The 25,293-nt window shown below is 41.3% G+C and overlaps 1 protein-coding gene across 2 annotated transcripts in view; it reads left to right on the top strand.

Annotated features, from left to right (window-relative positions):
- The first annotated feature begins 3,520 nt into the window (after positions 1-3,520).
- XPO1 (exportin 1) overlaps positions 3,521-25,293 on the top strand; it is a 58,137-nt gene continuing 36,364 nt past the window's right edge. Inside the window, exons 1-5 of one of the 2 annotated variants that reach the window (XM_025353485.1) lie at positions 3,521-3,628; positions 4,160-4,185; positions 7,836-7,967; positions 15,181-15,282; positions 18,968-19,040. In XM_025353485.1, the coding sequence (XP_025209270.1) occupies positions 7,842-7,967; positions 15,181-15,282; positions 18,968-19,040 (301 nt within the window). In that variant the 5' untranslated portion in view covers positions 3,521-3,628; positions 4,160-4,185; positions 7,836-7,841. Of the gene's footprint in view, positions 3,629-4,159; positions 4,186-4,537; positions 5,028-7,835; positions 7,968-15,180; positions 15,283-18,967; positions 19,041-25,293 lie in introns of those variants that run through there. The other variant, XM_025353486.1, reaches the window with a different exon arrangement.

Here is a 25,293-nt window from a genome sequence, read left to right as displayed (position 1 = left end):
TTTTTTCCCCTTCACAAGAAAGTACAGGAAGAAGTCACCAGTCTGCAACCCTGAAAAGGGCTTTTGCCAGAACCTAAACCATGCTGACACTCTGGCCTCACACTTCCAGCCTCCAGAATTGTGAGAAATCAATGTTGTTTAAGCCACCCAGACTATGGGACTTTGTTACAGCAGCCTAAACTGACAGTTGCAGCAGACATATAACCCCATGTCATTATTTTTATTTTTGGCCTAGAAGTACTTCAAACAAAACAGCTATAGCTTCCTCCGTCCTGTCTGAGAATGGTCCAAGTTAAGTGATATACTTCTCTCATTTCTCCATGAGTAAGAGAATCTTGGGATCCATTGTTGAATGTCACCTCGTAGAATAACTGTACAGATTTCTCAGACTATCAAACTGTATCTCCTAGATTTAGCAGCCTTGTCACATACTTTTTCACTATGTTCTCAAAAGGCAGCAACTCACCTGCAGGCAACTGCTGATTCTGCTCCTGATTGACTTGAGGCTTCACAGACTGTACGTAGATTATTCACTGACAGAATACTCATAATTTTCTATAAACATTCTCCACACTAAATTGAGCTTGATAGAAATAGGGGTGCAACCCAGACTTTATCTTCCCAGGTCAAGTTTTTCTTGAAATGAGTATCCTGTCTGGGCAAGGTGGCTCAGGCCTATAATCCCAGCACTTTGTGAGGCTGAAGCAGGAGGATCGCTTGCCTACAGGAGTTTGAGATCAGCCTGGGTGACATGGGAAAACCCCTTTTCTACAAAGAAAAAAAAAAAATACACACACACATATATATACACACAAAACTAGCTAGGCATGTTGGCATGTGTTTATAGTCCCAGCTACTCAGATGGCTGAGTCAGGGAGGATCCTTTCAGCCTGGGAGAGACACAGTGAGACACTTTTTCCAAAAAAAAAAAAAAAAAAAAAGAGAGATCCTTTCTCTCTCTCACCCTGTTTTAGCATCATACACAATCATACTTTTGCCAGTGTTAGATTGGTAATTTTTTTTTTGAGACAGGGTCTCGCTCTGTCACCCAGGCTGGAGTGTACAGTGGCATGATGGCATCATCACAGCTCACGCAGCCTCAAACTCTCGGGCTCAAGTGATCCTTTCACCTCAGCCTCCTGAGTAGCTGAGATTACAGGCGCATGCCACTATGCCCAGCTAATTAATGTATTTTTGGTAGAGACCACGTTTTGCCATGTTGCCCAGGCTGGTCTTGAACTTCTGGGCTCAAGTGATCCTCCCACCTTGGCCTCCCAAAATGCTGGGATTACAGGCCTATGGTAAAATTGATTTTGTTATATGTCCTTCCAGGGTTTTTTTGTTGTTTGTTTTGAGGAGTCCCATTCTGTTGCCCAGGCTAAACTGCAGTAGCGTGATCTTGGCTCACTGCAGCCTCTGCCTCCCAGGTTCCAGCCATTCTCCTGCCTTAACCTCCCGAGTAGCTGGGATTACAAGTACCCATCACCACGCCAGGTTAATTTTTGTATCTTCAGTAGAGTGGGGTTTCACCATGTTGGCCAGGCTGGTCTCGAACTCCTGACCTCAAGTGACCTGCCGAGCTCCGCCTCCCAAAGTGCTGGGATTACAGGCATGAACCACCATGCTTGGCCTATCCTTGTGTTTAAAGTGGCAGTTTCCAAGATCCTCTCCATGACCATGTTAAGTGAGGATTTACTGTATTTGCATATACTGTATGTGTAAACTTCCCATTACACTTCAGTCTCTAGATTGCTTATAATAGCTTATATGATGTAAACTTTAAATCATCTCAACATTGCTTATAATGCCTTATACAATGTAAATGCTATATAAATATACTGCATTGCGTTTTATTTTGTATTATTTTTAAAATATTTTCCACCCAGGGCTGGTTGAAATTGAGGATGGGGAACCCACGGATAGAGGGCCAACTGTACATCACATATCATACATAGTACTTTATATATGTATGCATATATGTATATAAAATGGCTTGATATTATTCATTTATGTAATGAATAAAAACTTAGGTCTGAAAATCATCCAAAATCATTCTGGTGCATCTAAACATTGAGTTGTTGGGTTTTTCTTTATTGGAGGGGGAGTTAGAATAAGTGGTGCTTTGAAGTTAGTCATAGTCCATCGTGAACGAACATTTGCTAAAGAAAATTGTATTACTTCAATAAACCATTTATCTACCTCTTGGTGGCACAAAGGGCCTAGTAAATTTTGGTGGGCTATTTGCTCTTAAGCAAAGAACAATCTGTAAAGCTGATTTGGAGGACGCTTGGGAACAAACAAGAGACGCAACCACGTGAAAGACAACGTGCATGTGACTTTCACAGAAAATACTATTTGGTGATGATTTAGTACGTGAAGTGCCGCTAGGGTGAAAGGAAAATCTGAGTGTTGCAGATCAAGGGCACCAGGTGGGACGCAGTTGGCATGCAAGCTCACCCAGCCAAAACATGCGCTGTCAAACCAATCACCTGGGATTACAATGTTTTGGTTTTCAGGAAAGGTTGGTTGTCGAAGCGGCCAAATTCCAGCCTGGGGAGGCACAGTTGAAATTTTAAGACTTTCCCAAGAAGTATTTCGATATATTTTCCGAGACCCTGAGAAGATCACGAGGCGCCAAGAATGCACGCCCTGCGCCTCACCCCAACCTCTCTCTCAGCTACCTGGCCCAACCCAGGCCTCTAAAATGGATTAGAGGTCTGGGGCCTACAATTGGCCTCGGAAGTGTTCCTTTCCCTCCTTTCTCCACCCCTCCGAGAGTTCAAAACAACTGGGTGTGCCATCCCTTTTCCGAACGCATCCCCCATCTAAGGGGCGGATCCTAATTCCCGCGGGCTCAGGCCCCCGCAGGTTGGCGGGAGCCGGTGGGGGCGGGCCGGCCGAGTCGGGGGAAAGCAGATCGAACACCGCCGCGCGCCGCGATCAAACTCGCGCCGCCACTAGCTCACGAGCTGCGCCCCACCCTCTCCGTCACCGAAGGCGCCCAGCCAATGAGCGGGCGGGAAAGGCCGGGCCTGCGAACTAGGCACTGGGAGGGTGAGGGCCGCAGGGGGAAGGGAAGTCGAGAGCTCGAGGGCGGGCTGCACTTGATTGACAGCTCGTTCGAACGAATCCTCCACGCGGCTTTCCTTCGCTCTCTTTTCTACTCAGCCCTGCTCTTCGTCCCACCTCCTCCTCCTCCACCCCTCTCCTCTTGCCTTTCGACCCTCCCCACTTCCCCTCCCCCACTCTGCGGGCAAATCGCTGCTGAAAAGAGGCGGGGGCCGAAGCGGCGGGCTCGTGTGGAGCCTTGAGGTGGGATTGACTGGCGCTCAGGCCAATGAGAGATAGGCTCATGGCGCGGCTGTAGCTGGAACTGACCAATAGGAGGGCGGGCTGGGGGCGGAGGCCCAGGTTCCAAACGCTCCGCGGCGCCATGGGCTGAAAACTCAACCGAGATGGAATCTCCCAGTCTGAACCGGTTTCAACCGGTTCCGAGTTTGAGGCACTAGGAGGAGGGGGAGAAGCGGCTGCAGCGGCCGCGGCAGGAGCAGCGGGAGCTACAGCATCAGCAAGAGCAACAGTAGCTACAGCCCCGGCGGCGGTGCCTGTTCCAGTCTTTGCTGCTGCAGTCCGTGCAACCACCCAGAGGGGGAGGGGGGAACCACCAGTCGCTGAGGAGCAAGAGAAGGGGGGAAAGTTTAGGCGAGCCTGGGGGGGGCCCAGCGCCGGAGCCGCGTGAGAGAGGGAGCCGTGTTTTGGTAGGGGGGAGTCGGACTGCAACTGGCAGCAGAGCGTCCCCCCGGCCGTGTGGACTCTACACCCTCTACTCCTGCCGCTTCTGCTGCTGCCTGTGGCTGGAGGGTCCCCCTGGGGCTGAATCTTTGGGACTTGACCCGGTTCCCTCCCCCTTCCCTCACTCCCCAGCCGGGCGGGAGCATTTATTCCCCAGATTAATTCCCCTTCTTTTTTGGGGGGCGGGTGGGTGTGTGTGTTGGGGGGAAGCGTCCCTGAAATAGTAAATATTATTGAGCTCTTTTTGCCCTTTTCCTCTCCGTTTTTTTAATTTCCTTTTTTAAGGTGGGAAAACTGTGAAACCCACCTTGATTCGTCCCCTCTCCCCCTCCCCACCTTCCCTGGCCCTAATCCCCCGACAAGGAAGGAAGGAGCAGTTGGTTCAATCTCTGGGTAAGTCGACTGTGTCTTTGGGGCCGAGGGTCGGGCGGCGGCGCGGCCGGGCGGGAGGAGGCCAGCGTGGGGCGCGGCGGTCGCGGGAAGCGAGCCCAGGAGGCGGCGGGCGGGCCGGGGGCGCGCCGGGCCCACAGCGGAGCCTGCGATTGAATGGAGCCGCTTTTGCCGCTGGGGGATGGAGGCGGGGAGGCGGCCGCGGGAGGGGAGCGCTTGCTGGGTCATTCGCGTGTGCGGGTGGCGGTGGAGGAAGGCGAGGAGCGTGATAGTGAAGCGGGGCCCCGCGCGGGGTGGAAGGGCTTCCCCAGCCCCACGGGCTGGGGAGAAGTTGGGGTGATTTCAGGAACATCTCTGTAAATTATTAGGAGTGGAAGTTTCCAGAAATATTTAGTGCAGCAGCATTGAAACGTCCGCCTGCATCACGTGGCCCCCTCGGTGGAGAGCTTGGGATGGGGGAGGGAGGGGCTGCCGACTCCCTGTTCCTCCAGCAAGGAAACTCGAAAGCTCTCCGGTTTTTTGCAGAGTGGCATGTGAAGTAGGAAAGATGAATTTTTCAGGGGCCTGCACATGGGATTCCGTCTTGTAGTTCCTTTTCAGGGGTTTGAGTGTGATAAGTTGGTTAAACCATTTACTGCTGGCCTCGTACAGTGGAGGATGCCCTGATTCTCCTTCATTCCGATGTCTGAGTTTGGGTTGGGTGGGAGGAAGTGGTGTAGTAGAGGAAGCATTCAGTACTGGCTCAGCCCGGACCTCCTCTGATCACGCCGAGGCCATGCTGCATAGAGAAAGGGGCGTTGAACTTAAGGCGCCTGGTCTAAATGCCTCCTCCGAGTATGGGCGGGGTGAGTGCGTGCTCCCGTGTGCTATAGTTAGAAGGGCTGCAAATCGGTTCGGGTGGGAAGCCAGGGGAGGGCGGGCCCTAGTGAGGTGTGTTTCTCCTGAATGAAGCAGGCGGTTGCCCACACACCTTAGGAGCAGTCAGTCTTTCGCCTTGTAGCGACTTGTTTTTTTTTTTTCACCTAGTGTGAAGTTATTAAGCAACGGTTATGATTTCCTGGGTTTTGGATAGGAACTGGCATTGGGGGTCACTTGTAGAGTCACAACATTATCCATTAAGCTGGATAATCCCTAGTGTATGTTATCCAGTGAGTGGATTTTAGGATTGAAGAGCCCAATGGGAATGAGCGTTCGTGGTTACACCTCTCCCTCTTTGACTTGTTTGCTGTCTGATTGTATATCTTAAGTGTGGGACGCTGCTGTTAGTGGAAAGAATGTTTTGGAAGCGGCTTGATTTGGGGGACTAAATGTGCTTGGCATTGACCACAAAGCCGCCATTTCTGTACTATGTACAGTTCAAGAATAGGTAGGTCATTTCGAAGACAGCCGCTAGTTCTAAGGATGGCAAACTACTGTATTTAAATCCTTCTATTCTAAATCTCGTTTTTCACATCAGTCTAGTTCGGAGAATTCTATAAGGACAGTGTATTTGAAAGTGAAACTTGGAAGAGTCATTTTCTTAATCCTTTTTTGTTTTGGCATTAAACTATTGTAGGAGTAAATAGGTGAAAAGTTTGTTCAATAATTAACCGAAATATTTGAAAACTTCTGATACGTAGATCTTGATGCTTTGTGGACATTGCTTTTAAGCCTCAAATAATTAAGATTGTTCTGATCTTTTAAATTTTATAGTAGTTGAAGGTGGAGAGTTTACACATTCATTTGTGGAATATATATTTCCTCTCAGTTTTTAGATCTTAAGGGTTTTTTTGTGGTGTGTAACAAGTATCCTGCTGTTTAAAAAAGTTTGTTTAATGCCTACTACAAAATATTTTGAAGTCTCATCAGTTTTGTCAATAATGGACCAATTCTTGAACTCCTAATTTCTTGAGTTTCACATTATTTTTACATCATGTCAGTCATAGGTGACTCATTTTTTGGAGTTCTAATCTGTTGTAACAGGCGTTATATTTAAATAAGACATTTGCATTAAAATTGAAATTGCTGCCATTATTGTTATGGACATTTTTAAGCTGTTATAAAATAGCCAGGAATTAACGCCTTTTTTTCCCCCCTGCCAAGCTAGTTTGTCCAAATACAGTGTAAAGAAATTAGCTACTCATTTTCTGGTCCACGAAAGTTCCTAAAATGGGAAGAAGCGGAGATCTGACCTTGTTAGTTCTAAATACACTAAACCGGGGGTGCCATGGATGGCTTTCAGGATGTCCTGAGTCCTCTACAATTGTATACAAAATCATGAGTTTTTAAAAACTAGGTTAGAGCTATTGGTTCCTCAGATTCTCAGGCATCTTAGACCCCAAAAAAGGTTAAGGACCCCTGACTTAACCAGTTAGGTTTGAGTGGCATTGGCTTTGAAGAAAAGCAGAGGAAAGATATTTTTTATAATTCTGGGCAACAAAAAGTTGGATGTGTGCCAGCATCTTAGAGTAGAATCCTCTTAAAAGGATAGCGTTGCATATGAACTAGTAGGTTTTAACCAGTACATATTTTGGCGAAGTAGCTCATTTTTCTCTTAGAATTCTTTTTTATTTGGGAATGGGCAGGCTTTTACAGCTTTTAACTTGCCAATGAATCTTGTTAGGCATATTGCCCGTAAAGTTTTTTTTCCTAGATTATATATTCAGTAAATATGTTTGTAGATGTAATTTCAATCCCCCAATTCATTGAGGGTTGAAACAATTTGAATGGTTTGAGTGTAGAAACTAAGTTATTTCTGTAGAGGCTAAGGGCATTTATACCAAGATATGTTAGACTTGTGGTTCCTGCTAACCATTGCTGTAGACGATAGGAATTACTGTATATCCACATTTTGATTTTTAACGTCGTTCTGTCTTTTTTTGTTTGTTTGTTTTTTGAGATGGAGTCTCAATTCTGTTGCCCAGGCTGGAATGGGGTGATGCATCTTGGCTCACTGCAACCTCCATCTCCTGGGTTCAAGCAGTTCTCCTGCCTCAGCCTCCTGAGTAGCTGGGATTACAGGCGCCTGCCTCCACGCCTGACTAATTTTTCTATTTTTAGTAGAGATGGGGTTTTGCCATTGTTGGCCAGGCTGGTCTGGAACTCTTGACCTCAAGTGATCCGCCCACCTCGGCCTCCCAAAGTGCTGGGATTACAGGTGTGAGCCACTGCGCTCAGCCCATTCTGTCTTTATAGAATTATTTTTATAAAGTTAAGATAATGTGAAGTGAGCTTTTACTGAGTTATCCAGAAGACCCTAGTTGGGAGGAAAAGAAAAACACATTTACTTGAACTTAATCCTACTTGCTTAAGAAGTTTGGACATCAAGATACTGAACTGTATCATGTTTTAGGACCATAAAATCCTAATAGTGGATGCATTTAAATAATAGGTTAGCATACTTTATAAATGTTAGTAGAATAGGAGAGTCTTTCTGGTGTATAAACAAAACACTAGAAAAGTTGAATGGACCATAATAATTTATGTAATTATCAAATAGCTAAGTAATTTCAGCTTATGTTACTTGCTTTTACTCTCTGTTTTTTGTAATTAAAGTCTCTAAAGTATTCATTAAAATATTTGTAATAACATGGTTGAAGTAAAATAACTTGTAGGAAGTTTTTGATAATTCCAAAACTTCATAGGCAGCTTCAATGTTTTTTCTTTATTTTCAGTAATCTATGCCAGCAATTATGACAATGTTAGCAGACCATGCAGCTCGTCAGCTGCTCGATTTCAGCCAAAAACTGGATATCAACTTATTAGATAATGTGGTGAATTGCTTATACCATGGAGAAGGAGCCCAGGTAAAGTAGCCAACGAAAACTTTATAACATTTTGACAGTGTAACAGAGTTGTTGGGTTTAGAATAAAATTTTAAATTATCACCTTTAAAAAAGATATTCCGTAGTTTGTGTTAATTTGGAATTCTATATTAACCATAATGAGAATTGGTTTGGAGAAAAAAATTGCATAATGTTTGATATGGTTACATTGGGTTGTTTTGGAATACTATTCTTATACTTATTCTGTCCTTAAGAGCCGAATGTTATTAAATACTTTGTAGGTATTAAAGGTTCTCTGTACTTTTATATATACTTAATATGTTTGGAGCTAATATGATTCTTCTACTTTTAAAACATTTACAGAAGTACTTCACAGACATGTTTGTTTAGTTAAAAACAGGAATACCAAGTATTTTTATGTTAGTTGAATTTCGTACACTTTTCTAAGTGGTACTGTTAATGTAGGGAATTATGTTGAACATAAACCATGCTTTGATCAGTTTAAGTTTTTCGCTTTTTTGAACCCAACGAAAAGGTGAAACAGAAATGTGTGTAAAATTTTAAATTGTATGTGTCACAAGAAAAAACTTGATTTTTTACCTGTGGGGCCAAACTTTTTTTTTGTTTTTTTTTTTGAGACAGAGTCTTGCTCTGTGTCCCAGGCAGGAGTGCAGTGGCATGATCTCGGCTCACTGCAACCCCTGCCTCCTGGGTTCAAGTGATTGTCTTGCCTCAGCCTCCCTGGTAGCTGGGATTACAGACGCACGCCACTATGCCTGGCTAAGTTTTGTATTTTTAGTAGAGACGGGGTTTCACCATGTTGGCCAGGCTGCTGGTCTTGGAACTCCTGACCTCAGGTGATCCACCTGCCTCGGCCTCCCAAAGTTCTGGGATTACAGGCACGAGCCACCTTACGCCAGCCCAAACATGTTTTTGAATGAGTAAAAAGTTCTGCAGTTGGGTCAGAAATCTTTTTTTTGTTTGTTTGTTTGTTTTTTTAAGATGGAGTCTCGTACTGTCACCAGGCTTGAGTGCAGTGGCACAATCTTGGTTCACTGCAACCTCCACTTCCCAGATTCAAGCAATTCTCCTGCCTCGGCCTCCCGAGTAGCTGGGACTACCGGCGCACTACCACGCCCAGCTAATTTTTTGTATTTTGGTAGAGATAGGTTTCATATTGGCCAGGATGGTCTCCATCTCCTGACCTCGTGATCCGCCTGCCTTGCCCTCCCAAAGTGTGGGGATTACAGGCATGAGCCACCACGCCTGTCCAGAAATCTTTTAAGGTAGTTTTGTTGCCCGAACAGTAGATTTCTGGTTAGATGAATGTTCAGCTAATAGATATGAGGTTACTTATATTGTCAAGATACTTGTATTTGCATAATTAAGAAACTGAGTGCCATTACACTTTTTGAAAACATGTAAGATGCATATAGTACTATCTTTTATAGGTAGTCCAAAAAGCATCATGTATAAATGTTTCCATTCCCTTGTGAAATCTAACAATACTGCTTTCACTATAGTGGAAACTTGAAAAAGGGCTGTGGAAGCTCTAAAAGCAGAAAACATTACTCTGCAGTGATTCTGTAAGCTTGTTAGTCCGGGTTTATACTCTTAGGGCGTTTTGATCAGTACTTTATCTCCAAAAGCATTCTTGAAAAAATTATCCGTCAGTATTTATTATCCCTGTCATTTAGTTGTTACTCATGCTGTACATTCAATATGAAGCTTTAAGCTTCATTTCTTCTAGCATGGATGCATAGAAAACAGCTGCTTTTGGAGGAAGCTATGAAAGTAAGGTTGGGTTCAATTTTGAATATAATATTGGAAGCACAGGTCTGTAGCCATTGGGGAAAAAGGCATTTAATTTTTTCCACATAGATTCAGCTACTAATACTATTTAATCTTTGCACTAAGCTAGTTCACTACATCTAAAGGTATGATAAATAAACCAACAGAGCAGTGTTCTTCATGGCTTATAACAGAATTAGTGGTAATTTTTATAATTGAGAATATATTACAGTAATACTGCTTTTAATAATGTTTCATAGTGTTAAGAAATTTAATGGTTTGTTTTAAAATTGACTTCTTAATAAAAAGTAGATTAAGAAAAGTGTTTCTGGCCGGGTGCGGTGGCTCAAGCCTGTAATCCCAGCACTTTGGGAGGCCGAGATGGGCGGATCACAAGGTCAGGAGATCGAGACCATCCTGGCTAACCCGGTGAAACCCCGTCTCTATTAAAAAATACAAAAAACTAGCCGGGCGAGGTGGCAGGCGCCTGTAGTCCCAGCTACTCGGGAGGCTGAGGCAGGAGAATGGCGTAAACCCGGGAGGCGGAGCTTGCAGTGAGCTGAGATCCGGCCACTGCACTCCAGCCTGGGCGACACAGTGAGACTCCGTCTCAAAAAAAAAAAAGTGTTTCTAAATTTTTTTTTTTTTGTTTATAAGGACAATAGGTTAGCTTTCCTTTTCTTGTTTATAAGGACAATAGGTTAACTTTCCCAAAGTAGAAGGATTTTGTCTGCAGTAGTTAATAGATCATGTGACAATCAGTTGCGTAAAAATAACTAGCAAACATATTGTATTATAAATGAAGATTTAGAGCTTAAAGCTGGTTAAGGAGTCCTTTTGGTCTCTAAAAGTCCTGTGTTGTTAGTTCAGTCTACTTTTTGTTTACCACCTCCTTGGGGGTCTTATTTCAAAGGAAAAGGAGTAGTAGCAGAGAGCTGCTGTGGTGGAAAACATGTTTTTAGTGTTAGATGTCTTAATTTGTTTCCTGGAAGCTCTCTCTAGTCATTGCTTAAGTCCCATGTACAAATGTGACCTGCCCTACAAGAGATTGGAGGGTTAGTAATGATGAGGTTTATAAAGCACCTATTACAGTGCTTGGTAGGTAGAAGGCACTCTGTTTAAAGGTTACATTTAGCAGTATAATGAAAATGATTTAGCATATGTGATAGTCATTGCTTGAAATTAAAAAAAAAATTTTGCTACTCATAAAATATCATGCACTAATAATGACAAGAAAAATTTATTATACTAATTAAGCTTTTAAAGTCAACTGGGAAGAAAGCTGTAGGTAGCCTTTTTTTTTTTTTTTTTTTTTTTAAAGGAATGTGTAACTTGGGGAGGAGAAGAAATTGTTTACAAGGGTGACTTTTAATCTGTAGACAACTTTTGCATACATGATTAGTATAGTAGGCTATTTAGCACTGTTACATTAGGACTACTCTCTGTTACAAGTATTTTTCTATTTTTAGCCAAGTAGACACCTAGAAAAAAGATACAGAAAGAGTTGGATGTTGTCTCCAATATTGTGTTCTGTTAAAGATCTTGAACTCTATTGCTTAGCAACTAAAACGCTTTCACCACTCAGTAGCACAAGGGAGATGCTAGGTTTTCTCTCTCTTTAGTTTGCTTTTGTGTCTTTTTTTTTAAACCCCTACTGGGGTTTTAAGTTTATAAAGAACATTATGTAAGAATGGTGGGATTAGAATACATTAGAATGCAAATACTAGAAGTAACATCGGAGAGTAAAATTACAACTAACAGGAAAGAACACGATTTATGTAGAGATTGAAGTGAGTGGTGATAGTGTGGGAAGTATTTGATTCTGTGTAGAATGCTTATCACTTCAAAGCATCTGACAAAATGGCAACTTGACCAAGTAACTTTTACTGTGTGAGGATCTTTGATACAACTTTTCCTCTAGTTAGATAAAGTTATCTAGCTAGATATTCTCAGGGAGAAGATCAAAACACTGCTAAAATGTGCTTTGGCCCTAGATAGATCATTATTCTTTCTGCCTTCTATAATTTCTCATATGACACATTATACCCATCAGTCCTTTAATGAAATCAAATAAAAATGTGTATAATTGTATTTTAAAATATACACATTAACTCTTCTAACCACAGACTCACAATGGAAGCAGGCATCTGATCTTTTCAGGTGACCACAGTGGTTCTGGTGGGTTTCTGGGTAGAGAACAACCATATAAGTTATTGAGTGTGTAGCGGTGTGTTTTGCTGATTGTGTATGGGATAGTCGTGAATGTGGTATTATGTTTACTACCTGAGGAAAAGATCGTGGTTAAAATAAAGCATCAACGCCAGGATAAGCATATGATTTCTCTCTCTCTCTCTTTCTTTTTTTTAATGAGACAGAATCTTACTCTGTAGCCCAGGCTGGAGTGCAGTGGTGTGATCTCAGCTCACCACAACCTCTGCCTTCTGGGTCCTGGTTCAAGCAGTTCTCCTGCCTAGCCTCCCGAGTAACTGGGATTACAGGCACGCCCCATCATACCCAGCTAATTTTTGAATTTTTAGTAGAGATGGGGTTTCACCGTGTTGGCCAGGCTGGTCTTGAACTCCTGACCTTGTGATCCTCCCACTCGGCTTCCCAAAGTGCTAGGATTACAGGTCTGAGCCATGGTGCCCTACCAAGCATACTATTTTTTTAAAAAGACTAGAATAAAAGTCAGGCTAAAGATTATAAGGTATCTTCGTCGGAAATGGTTGTAAGAGTGCTTCCTACCCTGTTTTTGATGCTTTGTTGTTTATAACCACATAATTAAACCCATGATAAAGTAAAGTATAAGAGAAAGGTAATTGACAGATTTTAAAGTCATCAAACCTTTTTCTTGCTCTGTCATACAGGCTGGAGCACAATGGCATGATCACAGCTCACTGCAGCCTTGACCTCCCAGGCTCAATCTTCCCACCTCAGCCTCCTGAGTAGCTGGGACCATAAGTGCATGTCCCACCACACCTGGCTCATTATTTTTTCTTTGTTTCCCAAGCTGATCTTGAACTCCTGGGATTACAGACATGAGCCACCACACCTGGCCCAAACTTTTTGCTTACAACTTTTAATAGAAATAGGTAATAGGAAGGATCTAATTGAGTTATTAAAAAAACCTTTAAAGATATAAAAATGAAAAGGATTAAGCCATTGCTTTTTGTCAGTAGAATTAAAAGGTGTTTGGTAAAAATATATTAATGTTGTATGAAAAACTTATTGAAATGAAAAAACTAAATAAAATGTTGACATGGCTGGATCTTAAAAACTGTCAAATGGAAAAAACTAATTGCAGAAAAGTTTCTTTTGTTTTGTTTTGTTTTGGAAAGGGAGTCTCAGTCACCCAGGTTGGAGTGCACTGGGACAATCTTGGCTCACTGCAACCTCTGCTCCCGGGTTCAAGCGATTCTCCTGCCTCAGCCTCCCGAGTAGCTGGGACTATAGGCGCACGCCACCATGCCCAGCTAATTTTTGTGTTTTTAGTAGAGATGGGGTTTCGCCATATTGGTCAGGCTGGTCTCGAACTCCTGACCTCGTGATCCGCCCACCTCGGCCTCCCAAAGTGCAGGGATTACAGGCGTGAGCCACTGTGCCCAGCCTGAAAGATTTTTTAAGTATAAACATAAAATTTGGTAGCCATACAACTGTATTCATGAAATTTACACACATGCCATGAAAATGAGGACAGGAAAAGACAGACCAAGTTTATGAAAGCCATTACTTTTTAAAGAAGGAACAAAGGTGTACTCCCAGCAGTTTGGGAGGCTGAGGCGGGCAGATCACGAGGTGAGGAGTTTGAGACCAGCCTGGCCAACAGGGTGAAACCCTGTCTCTACTGAAAATACAAAAATTAGCCAGGCGTGGTGGCACGTGCCTGTAGCCCCAGCTACTCGAGAGGCTGAGGCAGGAGAATTGCTTGAACCCTGGAGGTGGAGGTTGCAGTGAGTTGAGATCCTGCCACTGCACTCCATCCTCGGTGACAGAGTGAGACTTCAAGTAAAAAAAAAAAAAAAAAAAGAGAGAGATAGTAAAAAGAAGGAGCAAAGGAAGGAAATGGCACTAGGGAAAGGCACAAAGATGACTTTCATAAACTTTAGTTATTTTATGTTCAAAGAAAAACTGATACAAGCACAAGGTGATGGCTACATAGATTAGTATTTCTGGGTTTGCATGTTAAAAATATGAAAATAAAAACGGAAATAGTTTCCAAAACAAATATTTTATATATTAAATTAGTGAAATTTCAAAATGGAGAAAGGATGGTTACAATAAATTTTAAGAGCCCTTTTTAAAGAGCTCAAAGGGTATGTAAGTATTTGGGATTTGTGGTCTTACTTAGACCTAGTTTTCAGTAGTCTTTCTATGAAATGTATTTTTGTAGTTAGAGAGCTCTTGGTAACTCTTGTAAAGGGGAGTGTCCTGCTACATTACATAACTTACCTAAGTAGATGTGATTTTTTTGTTTTTCTAGAGGCAGAGTCTCTGCTCTGTCACCAGGCTGAAGTGCAGTGGCACCATGATAGCTCAGTGCAGCCTTGATTTCCAGGGCTCAAGTGATCCTCCCACCTCAGCCTCCTGAGTAGCTAGGACTACAGGTGCAAGCCACCATGCGCAGCTTTTTTTTTTTTTTTCATTTTTGGAGAGTCATGGCCTCATTACCTTGCCTGTCTCCTAGGCTGGCCAGCTGGTCTTGAACTCCTGACCTCAAGTGATCCTCCTGCCTCAGTCTCCCAAAGTATTGAGAGTACAGGCATGAACCACTGCAACCGGCCTAGATAAGAATTTTTATGTTGTTTTTGGTTGATTTAAATGCTGATAACTCATTTGCTTCAGAATAGATCTTTGGTTGAAATCCAGTGCAGTTTTGAGACTAAAAAATAAACCAGATCTACTCCCAAAAATGTTACTCTGTTTCAAAAAAGTAAAATATTTGCACCTTTAAAGATTAGGAGTTGGCTGGGCATGGTGGCTCACTCCTGTAATCGCAGCACTTTGAGAGGCCGAGGCAGGCGGATCACCTGAGGTCAGGAGTTCAAGACCAGCCTGGCCAACATGGTGAAACCCCAGCTCTACTAAAAATACAAAAATTAGCTGGCTGTGGTGGCACCCGCCTGTAATCCCAGCTACTCAGGAGGCTGAGGTAGGAGAATCGCTTGAACTCAGGAGGCAGAGGCTGCAGTGAGCTGAGATCGTACCACTGCAGTCCAGCCTGGGCGATAGAGCAAGACCGTCTCCAAAAAAAAAAAAAAAAAGATTAGGAGTCATATTTAAACAATTTTATTTCTATTTCTGTAAAGTCTAAATTTGGAATATTTCTGAACATTGATGATAGAATCTCTGTCCAATTAGAATTTGTGCCTTGCTCAGTAGTTTTCATTTTAATGAATGCTTCAAAAGAACACATTAGCTTAATTTTTGTTTTATAATATTTTAGCAAAGAATGGCTCAAGAAGTACTGACACATTTAAAGGAGCATCCTGATGCTTGGACGAGAGTCGACACAATTTTGGAATTTTCTCAGAATATGAATACGAAAGTAAGCAAGTGGTGGTTTTAAAATCTGTTATTTCTTTTCTTCCAGTCATAAACTTTGAGGAAGGTATCTCATTTTTAGTATTAGTATTTGTTATCTCAAATCATTTTATATTGTTAATTTGTTTCAAAATTTAGTCTGAAGCATATAATTAATTCTTGCAAATAGTCCTAAGAATTATGAATGAAGTTTTGTAATGGGACTAGTATGCAAGGTGGCTTTTTTGGTTGTCTGATTTTGTTTTTTTCTTTTTAGAATATGTATACAGGTCTAAGTAGCATAAATTCTGAATGTTATTCAGAGATGAAACATAACATTAAGGAATTATTTTGGGCAAGTAATCAATATAATACAGGCCAGGCACCTCTGACACCAAGTTGTGTGGACAGCTTAAAACCCTACTCCATGGCATTGGGCTTCTAATGGGACAGCACTCAGTTTTTATTTACAATGGAAAATGTTATAATTCGGGTCTTTTTTTAAGTTTGAACAGAAGGGTTGATCAAAATGTGTTTTGTCTGTTTTAGGCTTGATGATTCACGCTTCTCTTTAAACTGCCTTAAAGTAATAAAATACTATGGCATTCTGTTTAATACACGAAAGGTTTCCACTTGATATACATTGTGTTAAAACAGAAGATAGCCATATTCACATCTGTTTCTGAAACCAGACTTTGTTAATTAACAGTTTTAAAATATTAATTAGTTTTGACAGCTTGTAAATTTTAGGTCAAAAATACAGTCCAGAACTTCCTCAAAGTGCTAACCTTAAGTAACATAACAGTGTTTGCCTGTTTGCTTGCCTGGTAAATTTTGCTTTTTATACTGACAGACATTACTAATGTTTAAGTTGATTTATCAACAGTATTTTTAAAAACTCAAATTTGTCTTGTGAAAAATGAGATGATTAGAGGAACAGAAAGAAAGCAACAGGTAAAGAATTCTTCAATTTACATAAATTACAAATGATTTGGTGCTAAATTTATGCACTATGACATTTGGCTTTTATGCAATCATTTTTTTTTCTTTAAAGATGTTAACACTACCTGATATTAATCATAATGTTCCATTATGTTGATTGCTTGTAATAGGAAGAAAAAGGGTGTCTTCCTGTGCAACTGACACAGCTAGGCTTTGACGGCAGGCCTCCACAAGGTCTACCCTTTTGATTCCCTTTAACTGAATTCTGTTCATCAATTGTTTTTGTTTCATGGGCGGTGGGAGGGGAAAGGGGAATTCGATGCATAAAATAAGTATTTCTAAGGGCTCAGTAGAAATTTCTACCATAGGGATCATTTCATGCATTTATCTTTTCATTTAGTCTTTGCTGTTATCTGTCCCTCATCTTCATAACTCAGCAGTGGATTTCTCAAGTTCTGAGATGTAATGCAAAAGTATAATTCTTTGGAATGTTTGGATCATAGTGATTGATCATTTGCTTTCAGATTTGACTGTCACTTCAGATTTTGAGCAAAAATACTAAAAAAAAAAAAAGTTATTTGAAGAGACATGACCTCTGTTGCCCAGGCTGGAGTGGAGTGGTGTGATTATAGCTCACCGTAACCTCAAACTCCTGGGCTTAAGTGACATTCTGCCTAGCTTTCTGAGTAGCTAGGGCTACAGGTGCATGCCACCATGCCTCGCTAACTTACCAATTTTTTTTTATAGAGGCGGGGTCTCCCTGTGTTGCTCAGGCTGATCTTGAGCTCCTGGCCCTCCCACCTTGGCCTCCCCAAAGTGTTGGGATTACAGGCGAGGGCCACTTTGCCTGGCGCCAAATAACATTTTTTCAAAGGAATGTAAGTTTTCTTTGTTTCAGTTTCATAGGCCAAGTCTTTATGTCTGGGAGAGATTGGATTTTAGATATTATGGTAACAGATGTATTCCTCTGACCTAACCTGGGCAAAGCTTTTATTGGGCTCCCTGCTTCAACTTGGCAGAAAGATGAATTGTATCTTCATCAAGCTTATGCTACCTTTATACAGTTGTAGAAAATAACTACAGGTTAGTAAATAGTAACTTTAGGTGACAGTGTCTTTCCAATAAATATGTAAACAAAAAGTTTGGTTAAATAAGATGAAGTTATCTTTAAGATTTTTATTTCTAACTATATGGTGGGTTTTGTTTCTTAGTGTTTTAAAGGCTTTTTAATTGATTTTTGGCAAGAGGATACATTGTAAGCAGTGCGTTACTTTGACTTACTGAGTCTTGACAATCTGATTTTGTGCCTATAAAATTGTTTAGGGTAGTATGTTTTAAAAGCTAATTAAGAACTTCAGGCATTTGGAAAATTCTCTTTTTTGCTTATTTACATATTTCTCAGACCTAGACATAATAAATAGATGTGCTTTTAAAAATGAACAGGTTAGAAAAATCGCTATTTACTGCTGATTATGAAACATTGTAATAGCATCAAATTTGTAATTTTAGAATTTTGCTTTGGCCTTGTTTTGATTTTGAAAGTTTTTAAGGAATGTTTGCAAATGTAGTACTTTAGTTGAAATGGCAAAATTTTCCTGAAAAGTGTGAAATGTTAAAATGAAAGAAAACAGCAAAAACATTCACTGTTTGAGCACAATGTAGTTTGGGACAGTCTATATTGTGCTTTGGATAAAATGAGCATTCACATGATCCCTTTGGTTGAAATACTAATGCTCCTATTTTATTGTGTAATGACTAACCATTTTAAAGATGAACTCTTATTCTCAGCCAAAACTTGCAATCTGAGGTTATATGTCTATATATGAATGAGTTTACCTTTCAGGTATTATAGCTGATTCTTCCCTAATTCTCTCAGTTGAAATGTACCACAACAGTTTTGTCCCTTTTCTTCCTCCTGCCTATCCACACTAATTGGTCATAGTAATTCAGGTAGTAACTCCTGGAGCTTTATAAATTATTATAAATATTGTTAAATATTGTTGACTATTTAGAGTGAGTAATCAGCAGGAGGGACAAAATGGCTTGAAAGTGGTATCTGTTTTTTAATTTTTTATACTTTAGTTATAACTTTCAGTATTTAGGAAGAAATACCTGAAAGGTAGATACAGATTGCAACATGCATTTGTGATTATTTTGACTGTGCACAAAAGTTTATCTTTAAATTAGTAGAAATAGCAACTATAAGGGTGGGGTTAAAATATAAAATAAACCCATGGGTTGTCTTGCTGCTCCTTAAGTAACACACCAGTGATGCTTGTAAACACTTTTTATAGAAAGTATCTGTGACAATACTTTAATATTTGGCCAAAAGCTTGTAACTCCTAGAGGATGGTAGGAAGCTTGATAGCATCCAAACTGCTAAATTCTTAGGAGCCTGTTCGTGTTAAAGTACGTGAGCCTATGAGCAGTCATTTATGCTGTGAATTCGTATCTGGCTGCTACTTTTCCTTCGACAGATAAGCCTATTTGGCTGCTAAAGGGCTTTTTATTTGGTTCTTCCTCCTGGTGTGAGCATGTATAAACAGCAGGACGTTATATAGAGTAGTAAACAATAAAATGAGGAAAATGCATGAAAACTCAGTATATGGGTGAATAGATACTTGTTTAATATATGTAATTAAACTTGGTAGCATAATGTTTTTGAAACTTTAGATGTAAATGTGTGAATGTCTGTCCATTTGTGAATCCTGAGAGTTGCCAGTCCTATATAGCAATATATTCACATGCTTCTATTCTCCAATTTTCAGTATTATGGACTACAAATTTTGGAAAATGTGATAAAAACAAGGTGGAAGATTCTTCCAAGGAACCAGTGTGAAGGTAGGAAAATATATTAAAGAATTATAAATTCAGAATTTTGTTATTCCTGGCATTTTTATTATAGTTGTTTGAGGGGGCATATAATGAATATTTAGTATATTTTGCTCTAATGGAGCTTATTGCTTTTATCATGAAGCAAAGCAGGTTCTGTTTGTATTGGTGGGTACAGGAAGGCCACTTATAGGTTATCTTTTGGGAGAAAGAGGAGACTGGACTGTTAAATTCTTGACTATAAATATTCTAGTTAAAAATATGGACTATGGCACAATGGCTCACGCCTGTAATCCCAGCACTTCAGGAGGCCGAGGTAAGTGGATCACTTGAGCCCAGGAGTTCCAGACCAGCCTAGGCAGCATAACAAGACCTCGTCTGGACAAAAATTTTAAAAATTTTCTGGGTATGGTGGTACATGCCTGTGGTCCCAGGTATGTAGGAGTGTTGCTTGAGCTCAAAAGGTCGAGACTGCGGTGAGCTGCAGTGGGCCGTGATCCTGCCACTGCACTCCAGCCTGGATGACAAGAGTAAGACCCTGTCTCCAAAAAAACAAACACGCAAATATAATATGGGCCGGGCACAGTGGCTGAAGCCTGTAATCCCAGGACTTTGTGAGGCTGAGGTGGGAGGGTCATTTAAGGCCAGAAGTTTGAGACTATCCTGGGTAACATAGTGAGACCCTGTGTTTACGAAAAATTTAAAAATTAGCCAGGTGTTGTGGTGCAGGTGGTGGGGAACAGGGGTATTGGTGGGGTGAGGTAGGAGGATCCCTTGAGCCAGGAGGTTGAGACTGCAGTGAGCCATCATTGTGCCACTGTACTCTAGCCTGGGCAACGAGCGAAACTCCGTCTCAAAAAAAAAAATATATATATATATATATATATGGTTAACCCAGGGATGGAAAAGCCAAGTGCTAAAAATCACAAAGCTTTTTTTTTTTTTTTTACCTTTTTGTGGTTCTGGGAATGCCTTGTTAGAGGTTGGCTTCTGAAAGGAAGAAAGATCAGAAAATGAAGGTGTAGTGATACCTGTTAATTAATTTAACTTTTCTGTCTGTGGTACCTTGAGGAATGTAGTAATATTTTGAGAAACCTGAGGTAAGGTTAGTTTCTTATGATTCTTTGATACAGCTAATTTCAGTTACGATACACTGCATTTTTACCTACTCTTATTTCTTTGTTTATCTCTGAACAATAGAAATTTTTTTTTCTTGGCTTTATTATGGGGCACATGATACTTCTAGTAGCAGTTTCATTTAAAATATGTCTCATTTCTTTGATTACTTGTCTGTAAGTATTTCCTTCACCTGCATTCTCTTATCATTATGGTAGAATAGTGACGTGGATTTACTTATTTAATCTGACTTAAACCTTGACAAAGTTTGAGCACATTTAGAGTTGGATATGATGAAATTTTAATGCCAGTATCTTTTTTTAAGAATATTAAGGATAATCAATGGCAATATCTTTAATACATCATAAATCATAGATTAAGAGTGATAGTGCAGGAGCAAATAGTGTGCCTGCCCTAAAAGAGGTTCTCATTTTTTAAAATGTTTAATTATGGTTTGAAACTATTTTAGATCATGTTCTGTGATGGACTGAGAAATTAATAAGCACAATTTGACTATGTGGTCCAAGTAAGTCCTAAATACTTTATCTCTATTCTTCAGGGATCTTTAGTGTAGTCATTCCTTGTTTCTTTACTACTATTTATTGTTTTTACTCATGTGTTACAAGCCCCAGATTTGATTTCGGCCATGGTCTGCCATACCACCAAAAGGTGTTCTACTTCTGTTCCATTTTACTGTTGTATAATTTTAAATCCTCATTTTGTTAACTCTACATCTGTTTTTTATCACATTTGATTGTTCTGGAAGATCTTTTCCAGGTTTGAAATATATATGATTATACTAGTTTATCAACATCATAGTTACATTTGTTATAGAAAAAAGTAATTTAAAAAATTTTTCTTTCTTCCTTTCTTTTTTGTTGAGACAGGTTCTAAGTCTTTTCCCCAGGCTGGAGTACATTGGCAGGCACCATCTCTGCAACTTCAAATAGCTGGGGTCAAGCAGTCCTCCCACCTCAGCTTCCCAAGTAGCTGGGAACACAGGCATGCCCTACTAAATTTTTTTTTTTTTTTTCCCCCAATGTTTTGTAGGGATGGGGTCTCGCTGTATTGCCCATGCTGCTGGCTGTTAGGCTTGAGCAATCCTCCCACCTTGGCCTGCCAGAGTGCTGGGATTGTAAGCATGAGCCACCACACCTAGTCAACATGATTAGCTTTTTAATTTTAACTGGGAGGCTTCTGTAACCTGAAGATTTATTTCACAAAATACACTATAACTTCTGAACATTAATTTTCCTTCATCTTTAAGTAACTTTGGTATTGGAAATTACATAAATTAGTTTTAAAATATTTTATTTCCTTTGTCCGTAAGTATCCTGTGTTTTAAAGGTGGTATTCTTGCTTGTTAGCTATAGCTATACCCTTTGTCCAACTACCATAGCATATATATTTGTTTACCTGGGGTACATATTGTGCATTTCCTTTGTACCAATTACTACTAAATTTTAAGGTTATAAAAATACTTGTACATCAAAGTGCTGTATGTCATAGTTACAATTAGGAAAGACAAAACACATATAAAAGAGGAATCATAAATCAGCAGTAAATTAGGTGTATATAATGAGTGCTTCACAAGCTAAAGGAACAGAATGATGTCTAAGTCCGGCCTTTTAAGCCAAGTTTCATTCACATGATTGGAAAGAAGTGCCTGGTGTATTTTAAAGGAAGGAAAGGTTTCACTGCGTAAGAGTATACAAAAACTAGATTCCTGCGTTTTTTTGTTTGTTTGTTTGTTTTTCTGATCTAGAATTTCTTATATCTGCTTTTAGGTTCTTTTCCACAGCATATGTTAATTTTTATTTATTTGTTTGTTTTTTATTTTTGAGACGGAGTCTCACTCTGTCGCCCAGGCTAGAGTGTAGTGGCACGATCTCAGCTCACTGCAAGCTCTGCCTCCCGGGTTCACGCCATTCTCCTGCCTCGCCTCCTGAGTAGCTGGGGCTATAGGCGCCTGCCATCACACCCGGCTAATTTTTTTTTTTTTTTTTTTTTTTTAAGTAGTAGTAGAGACGGGGTTTCACCATGTTAGCCAGGGTGGTCTCGATCTCCTGACCTTGTGATCCTCCCGCCTCGGCCTCCCAAAGTGCTGAGATGACAGGCGTGAGCCACCACACCTGGCCAACATGTTCTTTTAAATTAATAGCATTTTCAATTTAGGCCTCTTGTGTAAATACTGTCAGGAAAATCTCATGATTCTTGAGTCGGTTAGGTGTCTCTTGCTGTGTTATACTTTACTGTATCCTGTACTAGTGGGTCACAGGAGAATAAAATTTTAAAGAGCAAAAGATAGGTCCGGCACAGTGGCTAACGCCTGTAATCCCAGCATTTTGGGAGGCCAAGGGAGGCAAATCACGTGGTCAGGAGTTCAAGACCAGCCTTACCAACATGGAGAAACCCCATCTCTACTAAAAATACAAAAATTAGCCGGGCTTGGTGGCGCATGCCTGTAATTCCAGCTGCTCAGGAGGCTGAGGCAGGAGAATTGCTTGAACCTGGGAGGCAGAAGTTGCAGTGAGCTGAGATCACACCTTTGCATTCCAGCCTGGGCAGCAGAGCAAGACTTCGTCTCAAAAAAAAGAGCAAAAGATAGACATAATTAGAAAGTAAGGATGTTTAAAAGAACATTTAATTTTCCATAAGATATTTTTATAGCAAGAGAAAGGGAGAGATAATAAAACATTTAAATAGGTTGAGATTTGTGTTATGTAAAATTTATTACGTTTCTCTGGATTTTCATTTAGCTTTAGGCCATTAAGTATGTGTCTGTTTGTGTGTGTTTTATGTGTTTTGTCCTTCGCACCCCACATTACACTTGGCTGTTTTAGTCACTTTTTTCCCCATCCTCCGAACTGTAAGCTCCTTGATAGTGGAGCTCAGAGTGTCTTTTTTTCTTTGGTTGGTTGTTTTTGTTTTGTTTTTTGTTTTAGACGGAGTCCGTCGCCCAGGCTGGAGTGCAGTGGCGTGATATTGGCTCACTGCAAGCTCCGCCTCCCGGGTTCATGCCATTCTCCTGCCTCAGCCTCCTGAGTAGCTGGGACTACAGGCGCCCACCACCACACCTGGCTAATTTTTTGTTTTTTGTTTGGTTTTTTTGTTTTTAGTAGTAGAGACGAGCTTTCACCGTGTTAGCCAGGGTGATATTGATCTCCTTACCTCGTGATCCACCCACGTTGGCCTCCCAAAGTCCTGGGATTACAGGCGTGAGCCACTGTGCCTGGCTTTTTCTTTGTATTTTAAAGATGTAGGGGTTCACTCTGTTCCTCAGGCTGCAGTACAGTGGTGCAATCATGGTTCACTGCAGCCTGGGCTCCAGTGATCTTGCCTCAGGCTTTTTTTCTTTTTCTTCTTTTTTTTTTTTTTTGAGACGGAGTCTCACTCTGTCACCCAGGCTGGAGTGCAGTGGTGCAGTCTTGGCTCACTTCACCCTCTGCCTCCTGGATTCAAGTGATTCTCCTGCATCAGCCTCCTAAGTAGCTGGGATTACAGGTGCACACCACCATGCATGGCTAATTTTTGTATTTTTTTTAGTAAGGACGGGATTTTGCCATGTTGACCAGGCTGGTGTCAAACTCCCGACTTCAGGTGATCCTCAGCCTCCCAGAGTGCTGGGATTATAGGTGTGAGCCATTGTACCCTGCCCTCTTGCCTCAGCCTTGACTGGGTCAACACCACCATGCCCAGCTAATTAAATTTTTTTTTTTTTTTTTAAGAGACAGAGTCTCACTGTGAAGCCCAGGCTGGTTTTTTATTTATTTATTTATTTATTTATTGAGACGGAGCCTCGCTTTGTTGTCCAAGCTGGAGTGCAGTGACACGATCTCGGGTCACTGCAAGCTCCGCTTCCCAGGTTCATGCCATTCTCCTGCCTCTGCCTCCCAAGTAGCTGGGACTACAAGCGCCCGCCACCGCACCCGGCTAATTTTTTTTTGTATTTTTAGTAGAGCCGGGGTTTCACCGTGTTAGCCAGGATGGTCTCGATCTCCTGACCCCGTGATCTGCCCGCCTCGGCCTCCCAAAGTGCTGAGATTACAGGCTTGAGCCACTGCACCTGGCCCCAGGCTGGTTTTAAACTCCTGGGCTTAAAGCAGTCTTCCTACTTTGCTGTCCCAAATTGCCACCATGCCTGGCTGGGAAATTTTAATAGGTGAAATGGAAGAATTTCCTAATAAAGAGTGGTTGCTATTTATGGTAGTCTTTTATTTATGCATCTGTTTTGAGACAAGATCTCACTGTGTCACCCATGCTGGAGTACAGTGGCACAATCATAGCACACTGCGGCCTCAAACTCCTGAGCTCAGGCAGTTACCCCTGCCTTAGCCTGCCAAAATAGCTAGGACTACAGGCATGCGCCACCACACCCAGCTAAGTTTTTCTAATTTTTATAGAGACACAGTTTGCCCATGTTGTCCAGGCTGGTCTTGAACTCCTGGCCTCAAGTGATGCTGCAACCTCAGCCTCCCAGAGTGCTGGGGTTACAGGTATATCACCACCCCTAGCCATCACTGAAGTCTTAAAGGTCCTCTAGGACTACCAGTGGTGGTGATTCTCTGTCAGAGTCATGATCCAGATAATTCCCCATCGCTTTTTAAAGGAGGCATTTAGGCTGGGTATGGTGGCTCACACCTGTAATCCCAGCACTTTGGGAGACTGAGGCAGACAGATCACCTGAGATCAGTAGTTCGAGACCAGCCTGGCCAACGTGGTAAAACCCTGTCTCTACTAAAAATACCAAAATTAGCTGAGTGTGGTAATGGGCGCATTTAATCCCAGCTAATTGGGAGGCTGAGGCACGAGAATTGCTTGAACCTGGGAGGTGGAGGTTGCAGTGAGCCAAGACAGCACCACTGTACTCCAACCTGGGCAACAAGAGTGAAACTCTGAAATAAATAAGTAAATTAATTAATTAAAAATGGCATTTAGATAATTCAAATCATAAAAAAGAGAAAGCCTCCTTTGTCTGTTCCTGGTGGGGGAAAAGATGATGCTATATAAAGGTATTTCTGTACTTTTTATTTAAACCAAGAGATTGTCTTAATCAGTTAATGTGTATGGCTTATAGATCATTTCATTGATTGATAAAAACTTGCTTACAGGCGGGGCGTGGTGGCTCATGCCTGTAAACCCAGCA

The sequence above is a fragment of the Theropithecus gelada genome, chromosome 13 (genome assembly GCF_003255815.1).
Source record: "Theropithecus gelada isolate Dixy chromosome 13, Tgel_1.0, whole genome shotgun sequence".
NCBI classification, from domain to species: domain Eukaryota; kingdom Metazoa; phylum Chordata; class Mammalia; order Primates; family Cercopithecidae; genus Theropithecus; species Theropithecus gelada.
This window is presented reverse-complemented; position numbering and strand designations above follow the sequence as displayed.